The sequence below is a fragment of the Eleutherodactylus coqui genome, chromosome 4 (genome assembly GCF_035609145.1).
Source record: "Eleutherodactylus coqui strain aEleCoq1 chromosome 4, aEleCoq1.hap1, whole genome shotgun sequence".
Taxonomy (NCBI): Eukaryota; Metazoa; Chordata; class Amphibia; order Anura; family Eleutherodactylidae; genus Eleutherodactylus; species Eleutherodactylus coqui.
Window position 1 is genome coordinate 248834161 of NC_089840.1, and position 13385 is coordinate 248847545.

Below are 13385 nucleotides of genomic sequence, written 5' to 3' on the forward strand. Positions count from 1 at the left end.
ACAAAGTTATTTTAAGCCACTAAAAACTTATTGTTCCCCTAACGCAACAAAATGGATTGAAAAGCTATTAAAGGGAAAAAAAAGGTGATTATTAAACTGCGGCACGGGACATTTTCGGAACACATTGAGAGTGAAGTTAAACTTTGCTACATCTGTATCCTGAGGATCCATTGTCAATCGTTCAGAGCTGGATAACCCTGTAGCTGCAGGTCACCGGTATAAATATTACTGCACTTGTGTGAGTTGAAGTTTCCCTAAAAATAACAATAATGATTCCTTTCATTCCTTTTACAGGAGAAGATTACTTCACAGTTTTTTTCTCAGATTATTCTGTATATTCTGTAGCAGAAATGCTTCAAAAATACAAATAATACACCCAGTAAAAAACATTAACTATAATAAAGCACAATGGAAAGGAAAGTCTGGAGTAGTTATCTATGTGGTGCGGATTCTCAACCTGGAAGCAATACAAAATACAATGCGCTATTTTCATGGATCTTGATGTGACGCGGCTGCCTCGGCTCTTCTTATCTTTACTGCTGTCAATTTCGGTCCGGCTGTTTTCTCTCCTGGAAACAGCATTTATGGTCCCATTCATGTCCATGTCTTCTTCTTCAAGGTCCTTTGGGTAAAATGGACACATCAGACAGTATTAGTATCATTACTATTGAAAAAGAGTTTTATTGAAAAAAAAAAACTTTCCTTAATGAGACACTTCTGACTTCATAATAGGATTTGGTAAATCTGATAACCTTGGGTACCATGGCTGCAAAATTGCACTGTTAGGCCTCTTTCACACGGGCGTTGCGATCTTCTGATGCCCGCATCGCACCCAAAAATTGCATGAATGGGCAAAGCGCAAAGACGCGGCTAAATTTCCCATTTTTACTTATGTTCACATGGCCAGGCTGCAGCATATATACACCGCAGCCCAGAATTTTGTGGGCCGGGGGGAGAGACTTTAGCAGCGCCCCCTCCCCTTGCTGGCTGATAGCAGTAATAGAAGCTTCCATAGAGGCCTATGGGAGCTGCCGGCAAGGGGAGGGAGAGGGACTTTAGCAGTTCTTGCCACGCTCAATTCCCTTCCCCTCCCTCACCAGCCTACGGGAGCTCCTCGGAAAAGGAGGGACTTTGATCACATGAGACGCTACTAAACTCCCTCCCACATCCCTTTCCCAGCAGCTCCCACAGACTCCCATAGGAGTCTATGGGAATGGCTGATGTAAAATCACCTGGCCGGAGTGCACACCGTATGTACTATCTATTCTGGCTTGCCGATTTTACACACTGGAAATTCACCCATCTGAACAAAAGCATTGGAATCCAATTCTTCCGACGGTCATGATTTTCGGCCGAGGTTGTGTCACTCGTGTGAAAGAGGCCTTAGACTGAGGCTCTGTTCTGAACTAGTTTTATAGGGTGGCAAATGGGCATGTGTATAGGACCTAGAAGATCCCACGAGGATGGGGTTCCCAGGAGCTACATGACCTCTACTTTTAGTTGCAGTATTCAGGTAGACTAATGCTCACACGTTATGAGTTATTTGAATACTTCATAGAGGTATTATTTAGGTATTATACTTTTTTTTTTTCTGTATGGCATGACCGCATTGTGTGGGCATTGCCTAGATGTACAGTATCAGACAAAAGTTTGGACACACCTTTTCATTTCATGCTTTTTTTTGCCTTTAATTTCTACATGGTAGATTCAAATTGAAGACGAGAAAACTATGAAGGAACACGTGTGGAATTAGGAAGGAAATAAAGTGTTAAACAAGCCAGAATATGTTTTATATTTTTCATTCTTCAAAGTAGCCTCATTTTGCTTTGATGACAGCTTTGCTCACTCTTGGCATTCTGTCAATCAGCTTCATGAGGTCATAACCTGGAATGGTTTGCAGTCAACATGTATGCCTTGTCAAGATTTAATTTGTGGAACTTCCTGCCTTCTTAATGATTTTGAGACCATCCGTCGTGTTGTGCAGAGGTCAGGTTTGTACACAGGTCCCATACAGTGTTTAACTCTATTCAACTATTGTTCTAATCCAGATTATGGCAAGCACAACTCAATTTAGTCAAGAGAAATAACAGTCAATGATAACTTTAAAACATAAAATTCAGTCAGACTAGAAAATTTCAGGAACCTTGAAGGGATCCTCAAGTGCAGTCCTGAAAACCATCAAACACTATGATAAAACTGGCTCTCATAAAGACCGCCCCAGGAAAGGAAGACCAAGAGTTACTTCCATGTAGAGGATATGTTCATTAGAGATACCAGCCTCGAAAGCCACAAATTACCAGCACCTCAGATTAGAGCCCACATAACTACCACACAAGTACCAGATACATCTCAACATCAAATGTTCAGAGGAGACTGCGAGAATCAGGTCTTTATGGACAAATTGCTGCAAAGAAGAAACTACCGAGGGGCAGTAACAGCAAGAAGAGACATGCTTGGACTGAGAAACACAAGGAATGGGCATTACACCAATGGAAATCTATTATATGGTCTGCTTCCAACTGCCATGCCTTTGCGAGGAGTAAAACAGGTGAGCAGATGGTTTCAAAGCTTATGATTCCCACCTTGAAGTCTGGAGGTGGTGTGATAGTGGGGGTGAAGGAAAACTTGACAACAAGTACTCAGCACCTCTGGGAACTCCCTCAAGACCATTGAAAACCATTACAGGCAACTACCTCATGAAGCTGATTGCGAGGATGCCCAGAGTGTGCCAAGTTGTCATCAAAGCAAAAGAGGTCTACTTTGAAGAAACTAAAATATAATACATATTCTGATTTATTTAACACTTTTTTGTTTACTACTTAATTCCATACGTGTTCCTTCATAGTTTTCATGTCTTCAATATGAATCTACAATGTAGAAAAAAAGTATAGCATAGAAATGTGTGTCCAAACATTTGATGATTTGTCCTGTATGTTGTGGTATTCGAAAACAGTACTGCTTTTGAATTTACATGTAAAATGTCTAAATATGATGAGGAGAGGCCTACTTGTTACCCAGGGTCCCATTTTCTATGGAGCCAGCTGTTACGTTGTGCTGCTGAGACCTGAGGTACTATTGTTTCTAGCAGCACAGCTACACAGGTGTTGAATGATTGAGCTGGCTGGGTGTGGTGACTTCCTGATAGCCAATCCTCTGAGTCTTTGCTCACATATAAACCCAGCTCCTGTCAGTCTCTGTCTTGTGTCCAGAGTGAGCAGTCATGTATCCATGTCCGTTACAGCTTTCTGTGAGTTTGGTGTTCAGGGTGAGCAGTCATGAATCCTTGTCTGTTGCAGCTTGCTGTGTGTTTGGGGTCTTGCTGGTTCATGTCCGTTTGTACATTTATTTTCTGTCAGATTTGTGTCAGTTTGTTCTGCTGGACTCCTGGTTAGTATAGGGACTAGCGTTATAGCCAGGAGCCATGAAGTGGCCTGCTAGCTTCCATGTTTTGTACAAAATGTCAACTAATACCTGGTATTTATATTCAGCTTATCATCTGTTACTAGTGGTTGCATTTTGGCTGCTGTATGCTGTGTATTCTGGCTTTGTGTGTCCTGTTGTTCTGTCCCTGTCATGTGGCATGTTTGTGTGTCCTGTTCTGGTACGTGGTTCCTAGGAGTAGCTAGGGTCCAGATCCGAAGACCGCTGGGCCTCCCTTATTGGGGCGATGTCCCCGCTCAGGTAAAAGCCATGTCGTCCTCCTGGTAGCACAGAGGCATATGCCTGAAACCAGTGTGTGCGCATCTCTCTCTTTTGGTCACGATCGTGTGGGCCCCGTGCTTAGTTTTCCCACACGATCGTAACACCAGCCTTGCCTCTATTGAGACTTGCATGATGTCTTCTGTTATTAACAGAGCCAAGACAGTTATCACACATCCATTATCAAATGGATCCTATGGGATCCCGACATCCTATTGACTTCTAATGGATTTATCAGATTAACTTTGAGCGTATGAAGAGAACTCTAAGAGCAATGGGAAACCAACAGAATGGTATATAGTAGTGTGAACACAGTCTAATTATATCTCCATAGGGATTTACACTGAATCCCACTTTATTAGAGACAACAACCATTTCAGGATTAGAGCTTCCCTGTATGGAAATTAGAGCTGTGACCCTGAACTACAGCAAAAAAAATCAACTGAACCTATTTTGTGTTTCAGTGTGAATCCACATTAGAATAAGAAAATTGAGTGATCAGAACGACTTCCAACGAGGCCTGATCATCGGTGTTAGAATAGCTGATGCCAGAATTTCATACACAGACAACCTTGTGAGGTTTTGCTGTGCAATAGCGTGGAGAGTATACTGAGAATGGTGTGATCAAGGAAAAACATGTAGTAAAAGGGAATCCTGTGGATATAAACTACTCATAGACAAAAGGGGTCAAAGGAGGATGTCAAGAATCGTTCTGAAAAACAGATGCTGCACAATCAAGCAAAGTGCAGACAAAGACAGCACTGGTGCTCCAAATGTGCAACTCGTCATCCCTTAGTACGGATGGGCTATAACAGCAAATGACCAGTTCCAGCAGCATTGTGTCTAAGAGAAACAAAAAAGTTGACACTCCAGTTGGTAAAAAACACAAAACTTGGATCACCGAGCAGGAAAAAACATCGCTTGCGTAAATGAATCCAGATTTCTGTTCACCATGCTGATGGGAGGTCAGAATTTCTCACAAGCAGCATAAATCGACGAACCCTTTCTGTCAGCTGTTCAAAACATGACAGTTCCTCCATCTAGGTTGTGGCTCATGTACCATAAGATGCAGCAACTACAGGATGCTTCCTGTCATATGAGCCAATGTTCCTGCAGAACAATTCCAACACCTAGTGGGATCTATACTACAACAAATTCCTGAGGTTCTGAAGGCCACAGAGGTCCAACGGGGTACTAAGTGGAGGTCCCTAATACTAATAAAGTGGCCATTCAGTGTGTGTACAGTATGCGTCTTGTCACAGACACTAGGTCATTAATAAAAAGTAGTACTCAAATTAATGATTTACTATTTTTTTAAGTTATAGCTTTAAAAAAAGTATGTCCTTGCAACAAGTACTTCCATTCCAGGGAAAGTAGAGGTCATCATAAGGTAGAACTAGTTCTAAAATTGGAAGAAGAAACATCTAAGGACTCGGAACATCACAAATGACACCAAAGTAAACGGAGTACAGTGCCCACTGTGGTTTGTACTGTGCAGTTACTTTGTGGAGAGGCAGCAAATGAGCAATTATATTTAAAGACTCTCAGTAAGATTTTGCTCTTTACACTTCTTCCTGGATGGATTAATTAGGCATTTAAAGCCTACTGAAAGGAAATGAAGCATAAAAGCAACCTAACGGGCAGTGGGGTGGAAACGTAGCTCTGTGACAGAAAACAAAGCTCAGTGGCATCTTAGGCCAAACTCAACCACTGATAGGAAAACTTTGATTTTTTTTTGTTTTTTGTTCGCTTACGCCTGTTCATAAATGACATCAATTAGAACTTAGTTAGTTAACTTAATTCCTAACTTTCCTGGTGACTTTTCAGAATACGCTGTCATGTGTGTATGTGAAATAGAACAATATCTGGCTGCTATACGATTATGTGAAATTTTTATCCAGTTTCCACCTATGAAGGTTGTATCTCTAATCGTCAGTTTTCCTTGAGCTTTTAGAAGAACGCTAGTTGCTATGATGTCTTCCATACACTGCACACAGAGAAGAGAAGTTCCTGCTCCCCCATCACTATCTCTCATACAGACAAGAAGCAGCAGCAGAATGGAGGACATTATACAGCAGTACTGGGCAGTGTAGATGTGAATCTAGCACTGGGGCGAGATAAGATACTTACTAGAAGCTATAGACACTCATTGTGCAAGGCTCTTGACCTCAATATCTCACCAGGACCTCTCTTCTCCCCCAAGTTTTCTCTCCAAAGATTTCTATGGGCAACTGGGGCATCCACAGGAGCCGCATCCATAGGAGCCCCAGTTACAGGGGAAAACATCCTCTGTAGTGATAATAGTCACTAACAGAGCTGATCAGGGTCTGCTAGGACCGTGCAGCTCTGCTGTAAGATAGAGGGCATCCGGCGGTTACATGATCACCGTGTCAAATAGCAGAAGTAACACTTCCACTTTTTCTCTGCATTACAGTGCTCATGGCTATGTACCTTGTAAAGGAGAACAGATGTGGTTAAAGAACACTTCTTTCTTCTTCTCCGTTTGTACACAGGAATGAGCATCGCTCGTGAATGGAGGGGGAGTGGCCGGGGATCGTTCCAGCCCGCCCACCTCCATATACAGCAAGTAGGCAGTCATTCATAAAAGGAACAAGTGCATCTTTACACAGGATGATCTGTCATTCAGTTTTCTGCATGCAGAAACTGGACGATGACCGAGAAGCGAATTCCCATTCATCGCTCAATGCTGGCATGCATTTACACTGAACGATAATCGGTCCATGTAAAAGGGTAACACTCCATGCACCGCCTCCCCAGCCTCTGTATCTGCATGACATAGTGTATCAGTTTACCTGGACTGTTCCTTTAAAGCCCTGAGCTCACTCTCTGACTTGTAAGATCTGACCGGCAAGCAATGAACATTGTACCTGCTAATTGTGATAAAAGTTTACAGACGTTCTAAAATGTGCCTAATTGTGACAAGCAGATGGGATTTTATTCTGTGTATAAATACATCCGAGGACTGAACTTCTAGGAAATGAGCCGGGCGGTCATTAAGAAGGTACTTTAAGATAGTTGTAGAGTAAAAGGCTTTATGCTATAGGTGTGCTTGGTGCTGGACTGAGTTCTATTCAAATTACATACAGTATTCTAGAGAATTACTTATATTTAGCAAATATGATGCACTCTGTCCTCAATAGAGGAAAATATTAAGAGGCGTTTTTTGGGAATTAAGGGGGGACTTAGGGTATTTTTATGCAAATCAACTGTCAGGCATTGTCATCGATTGCTCTTCTGCTTTTACGCAGGAGGATTGATCAGTCCCTGCATGGAGGTGGGGCGGCCAGAGATCTCTTCCGACCAACCACCTCCATTCCGAGTGAACAGGCAGTCATGCATAGATGAACGACTGATTGTGTTACGGCACTCTGCCCCCGAGCGCCAAGTGGGGGTGCCCTGATCTTCCCGCACCCCACTGTCCCTGCCTACTTGCCTCGGCCCTGGCTAACCCCAGGCGGACAACTGGACGGCGGTCCCTGCCCTGGCTAGGGACCTGGCGGCTGACAAGAAGGAAACTACCTAATGGGGGGAACAGAGTGCCAACAGAGGAGGCAGATGAATCAGACCAACAAAACTTACAAGGCTGGAGATGGAACTTCACAGGCAAACTGGCAGGGTGCTGGATAGCAACTAGTGCTGACTGAGCCAGACTAGATTAGAGGCAAACAGAACCAACAAAAACAGACAGAGTAATAGGGAACCAGAGGGAGCTGACCGGCAACTAGGGACTGGCTGAGGAGACCCGCAGACAGACTGGCTAGGTGCATGCAGAACCAATAACTGGCAGTGAGCTCAGTTCACTGCCAGTCTTTTAACCACAAGGTTCCGCCCAGGGGCGGAGAGTGGGAGGAGGCAACTCCACCCACTGTTGTATAAGAAGCACAGAGGAGTGCGGGCGGCCCCCTACGGGCGGGCACGCCCACGCCGCCGCCCACTGGCCAACCCAAGCTGCTGGGATGACCTCGACACAGGGCTCCAGGCTGCTGGAGCCGACGCCGGAGCGACGCGCGCCGACCGCGGGACCCCATGCCGCGCTGTATGGTAACATTACCCCCCCCTCTGACGGGGGACCTCCGGCCCCCGGAAACTCGACTAGGCTTATCCAGGCAACGGCTGTAAAAACGCTGTACCGACCCGAGAATGTGACCCTCCTGAGCGGACACCATGGACTGATCCTCAGGTCCATGACTTCGGTAGTCTGTGGCTGCCCCATTACCTTCAGGGCCAACCGTTGACATATCGTCATGTTTCAGGTCGTCTTCCGAGTCAATGTCCAACAATTCACCACTGTCTTTTGACCCATTCTCGCTACCAATGACGCTGCCTTCAAAATCTGAGGCATCTCTAACTTTAAAATCACTGTCATCTGAGCTATCATACTCCAAAAAACTCTTCCGGGCCCCCAAATATTGTAAGGTTCCTGGACCCCGGCAAGAATCCAGGACCTCCTGGGCCTTGTGTTCCACTTCATCACAGACCAGGGTGGGCGGCGGGGGACCGGAGGTGGGCATCACCGAAGAGACAACAGGTTTCGACAAAGACTTATGGAACCCCGTGCGACCCCTCCTTTTGCGATTTCCAGAGGGCCGGTACCCCTTCTGTCCCACCCTGTACGGCTCAAATACCGACAGACTCTCCTCACAACGCAACTGCATACGAGACCCCACCCCTTTCTTCCGTCCCCCCTGCAGCGCACCGGCGGCGACATCAGCAGCAGGACGGGCGGACGGGGTGTGAGGGTAAGTGATACCTCGGGGACTGAGTGCGGTATCGACTGAGCAGGGAGGAAGGGGAGCGCGATGGCTATGGCAGGACGGCCCCCACTGGGTTAGCTCCCCAGTGGCCCAATCGAATTGGGGGTTGTGCAACGCCAGCCACGGCATCCCTAGTACCATGTCTACTGACATTTTCTCCATCACCAGGAAGGATAGACCTTCCGAATGGCGACCCCCCACCGTGAGTTGTAACACTGGGGTCCTCCATTGTACCAAGCCCGAAGCAAGAGGAGTAGCATCAATGCTAGCAAAACGAATTGGCGTCTTCAGCGCCACAAATTCAGCCCTCAGGGGCTCAACGAGACGCATGCTTATCAGGTTAGCAGCTGCTCCGGAATCAATAAACGCCTGCCCTAGGCGGGAGAAGTTCCGGAATCTAACCTGGCAGGGTATCAGAAGTCTAGGACGTACCTGAGGTCCTAGGCGACCCTCCCTGCAATCGCCTAGGACTGGAAGTCTTTCTGCCGATTCAGACTGTGAACGCTGAGGCCTCCAGGGGCAAGTTATCACCCGATGTCCAGCTTTCCCGCAGTAGAGACAGAGATGATGTAATAACCGAATCCGGCGTCGCTCCTCGGGGTCCAGCGGGTCCAGTTCCATAGGTTCGGGAACAGAGACTGGTACGGACGGGGAGGGAACAGGACAAATGACCTCCCTGACTCTATGGGTCGGTCTATCTTGCTTCCCAGCCCTGAGCCTCCTATCTGCCTTCACTGCTAATTCCATAGCCTCCTTTAAGGACCCGGGAACGGGATGGGAGATCAACAGTTCTTTGACCGCGTCCGAGAGACCTTGCATAAAAACGTCTTTCAGGGCGCTATCGTTCCATGCAGTATCGCCCGCATAGCGTCTGAAATTGGAGCAATAATCCTCCACACAAAGCGACCCCTGGTGCAGCGCCAGCAACCGCGAAACCGCCAACCCCACTCGGTCCGGTTCATCGAAGATACCCCCGAGTTCCTGAAAAAAGGAGTCCACCGACTGCAGGGAGGGGGAACCCTCGGGAATGGAAAAGGCCCAGGTCTGGGCAGAGCCCCGCAGCAGGGACATTATAAGCCCGACCCTCTGGACCTCCGAGCCGGAAGAATGGGGACGCATCTGAAAAAACAGGCGACACGCCTGTTGAAAAACAAAAAACTTGTTCCTCTCCCCAGAGAACACCTCAGGAAGCGGGCACTTGGGTTCGGGACAGGTAAAGGCGTTCTGCCCCTGCGACAACGCCCACTGCTCCTGGGCCACCATGCGAGCTGACAAATCCCGGATCACCGGCACCAGGTCTTGCAGCTGGTTTGCAAGGGCGCTGATCGCCGCCATGAAAAGAAAAACAATATTTTAAGGGCCAGTTATTATGTTACGGCACTCTGCCCCCCGAGCGCCAAGTGGGGTGCCCTGATCTTCCCGCACCCCACTGTCCCTGCCTACTTGCCTCGGCCCTGGCTAACCCCAGGCGGACAACTGGACGGCGGTCCCTGCCCTGGCTAGGGACCTGGCGGCTGACAAGAAGGAAACTACCTAATGGGGGGAACAGAGTGCCAACAGAGGAGGCAGATGAATCAGACCAACAAAACTTACAAGGCTGGAGATGGAACTTCACAGGCAAACTGGCAGGGTGCTGGATAGCAACTAGTGCTGACTGAGCCAGACTAGATTAGAGGCAAACAGAACCAACAAAAACAGACAGAGTAATAGGGAACCAGAGGGAGCTGACCGGCAACTAGGGACTGGCTGAGGAGACCCGCAGACAGACTGGCTAGGTGCATGCAGAACCAATAACTGGCAGTGAGCTCAGTTCACTGCCAGTCTTTTAACCACAAGGTTCCGCCCAGGGGCGGAGAGTGGGAGGAGGCAACTCCACCCACTGTTGTATAAGAAGCACAGAGGAGTGCGGGCGGCCCCCTACGGGCGGGCACGCCCACGCCGCCGCCCACTGGCCAACCCAAGCTGCTGGGATGACCTCGACACAGGGCTCCAGGCTGCTGGAGCCGACGCCGGAGCGACGCGCGCCGACCGCGGGACCCCATGCCGCGCTGTATGGTAACAGATTGATTAAACAGACCTACAGTTGCTTGGTGTTTAGGTCAACTAAAAACCAATTGGATTCAACAAGTGATCGATTTTCTCTCACCTGCCTTGTTGGGTCCCATGTTTACATGAGACGACGGTTGCCCATAATCTCTCTTTTGAGTGATTACTTGGACTATTGGTCCATGTAAAAGTACCTTCAGATATTAATGACCTATCCTAAGGGTAATCAGTATCGGATCAGTGGGGTCCATTTCCCAGCACCCCCGCCTGCCTTCAAACTGATCAGTGAGGTTGCCAAGAGTCGGACCCCCAACCATCTGAGTTTGATGATCTATCCAAAGAATAGGTCATCGGCATCTAAGTCCCAGAAAACCCATTTAGGTGCAGTATTTTACCAGTTCAGGTTCTTCTTTTTTCAACATTATCCGACATTACATAGATGGATGCAAGCAGTGGTCTCCAACCTGGGGCAACTGCCAACGTGCTTCGACATCTTATGACAAGAGCTGTAGAGTAAAGGTTGGGGAGCACAACTCCAGAGTATACAAGTGTATAGGTCAGTGGTTTATAACTTATGGCATTCCAAAATTATAATTCCTGATATGTTCTGGCAACCAGACACAGCAGGTGAAGAGACACAGACTATAAGGTAAGTAGGTGTGAGCAAGTCCTAGAGACATACCATTATAAAGAGAGGAAATAGGGAAACAGAAGAATGGATGTATTTCTTGTATTCTGTATATTGGGTACTGTACCTTTATGATGTTCTTGTGGTCTGGCTGACGAAGGGTACAGAAATGTGCGATTGCATATTCCAGAAGGGCTCCAAATATAAAACTGAAGCAAATGCCAAGGTAGACGTCAATTGCCTTTATGAAGCAGTTTGCATTGGGTAGAGAGGTCCTCGCGCCCATCATGAGTGTGGTCATGGTAAGGACTGTTGTGACACCTGAAAAAGTCAGAGCAGGGATACAACTGAATGTATTATAATATTAGGGCAGAAACTGTTCAAAAGGGACTAACAGCATAACACTGCTTGACAAAATGTGTCCGGCTCTGACACTATTCAAAGTCTACAGCACTGATGGAAATAGTAATAATGGCTGCTAGAGCTCTCAGTAATCAACTGTTAGGCCTCGGTCAGACGGGCGCGTTTTTTCGTGCGATTTGCGCATGCGATCTGCGCATAAATAGAACCATTGCTTCGCAATGGGATCGGTCACATGGCCGATTTTTATGCGGATGTCCGATAAATTAAAGGACACGAGGAATCGCAGATCGTGCCTATCTGCGATCTGCGATTCCTTGTGTTCTATATATGCGCTCAATGGGGCCGGCGACAGCAGTGCTGACCCCATTGAGAACATATACTACAAAGATCATTCCCCTCTGCCACAGCTGTAACAGCTGTGGCAGAGAAGAACGATGTTCGCCCATTGAATTCAATGGAGCCAGCAATACAGCCGGCTCCATTGAAAGCAATGGGCTGCCGGCGAGCGCGGGATGAATTTTCGGGAAGGGCTTAAAAATATAAGCCCTTCCCTGAAAATCATCCTAAAATGTGTAAAAATAAAAAATATATATATACTCACCTTGTCCCTGCAGCCGGAGTTCAGCCACAGCCGGCCGGCAGTTCTCCTGAATTGCTCTGTGTAGTATTCAGCAGCCGGGGATTTAAAATCCTCGCCTGCTGAATGGGCTGCCTCTGATTGGTCACAGCCCTCACCAATCAGAGGCAGCTCTCACTCACCCATTCATGAATGGGTGAGTGAGTGCTGCCTCTGATTGGCTCAGCGCAAGGACCAATTAGGGCCAGCTCTCAGCTGTCATTCAATAGCCGAGAGCTGCCCCTGATTGGTCCTTGCGCTGAGCCAATCAGAGGCAGCACTCACTCACCCATTCATGAATTCATGAATGGGTGAGTGAGAGCTGCCTCTGATTGGTGAGGGCTGTGACCAATCAGAGGCAGCCCATTCAGCAGCCGGGGATTTTAAATCCCCGGCTGCTGAATGCTACACAGAGCAGTTCAGGAGAACGGCCGGCCGGCCGCGGCTGAACTCCGGCTGCAGGGACAAGGTGAGTATATATATTTTTTTATTTTTACACACTTTAGGATGATTTTCAGGGAAGGGCTTATATTTTTAAGCCCTTCCCGAAAATTCATCCCGCGCTCGCCGGCAGCCCATTGCTTTCAATGGAGCCGGCTGTATTGCCGGCTCCATTGAATTCAATGGGCGAACATCGTTCTTCTCTGCCATAGCTGTTACAGCTGTGGTAGAGGAGAATGATCTTTGTAGTATATGTTCTCAATGTGGTCGGCACTGCTGCCGCCGGCCCTATTGAGCGCATATATAGAACACAAGGAACCGCAGATCGCAGATACGCGCGATCTGCGATTCCTCGTGTCTGGCCCGTTTTGCGCGAAAACGCTGATAGCTGCAGATTTTTCGGTGAATCGTCGGCCCTGGTCACGCGATTTGCGGTTGCGCATCCGTCATGCGATCCGCAAATCGCGTGAAAAAACGCCCGTCTGATCGAGGCCTTACTCATATGAAAAGCCTATTGAAATTAACGAGCTACCATGCAATATATGGTTGTATTGAGTCCTCCAAAGTGGGGTCTGCTCTTTCCGGAGGCTCTTCACTCTGACCGTCAAGAAAAGTGTTCCCAATTGCCTCAATGATATTCATGTACCAAAACACAGTGGTATGAATTATCTATATAAATCCAAAACTAAGGCCGTCACAGATATAGAATTAAAATTTACCTTTTATTACAGATTACTTAAAAAAACGAGGTCAAGGCCTACTAACAAAAACCAAACATAAAACAATTAGTAACAGGACAGACAAATCCACAACAGTG

The 13385-nt window shown here is 47.2% G+C and overlaps 1 protein-coding gene across 1 annotated transcript in view; it reads right to left on the reverse strand.

Moving 5' to 3' along the window:
- Nucleotides 1-355: 355 nt before the first annotated feature.
- Nucleotides 356-13385, reverse strand: part of LOC136624915 (gamma-aminobutyric acid receptor subunit pi-like) — an 83496-nt gene continuing 70466 nt past the window's right edge. The window contains exons 8-9 of the mRNA XM_066598830.1: nucleotides 11276-11469; nucleotides 356-622 (exon numbers count right to left, since the gene is read on the reverse strand). Coding sequence (XP_066454927.1) covers nucleotides 356-622; nucleotides 11276-11469 — 461 coding nt within the window. The remainder of the gene's footprint in view (nucleotides 623-11275; nucleotides 11470-13385) is intronic.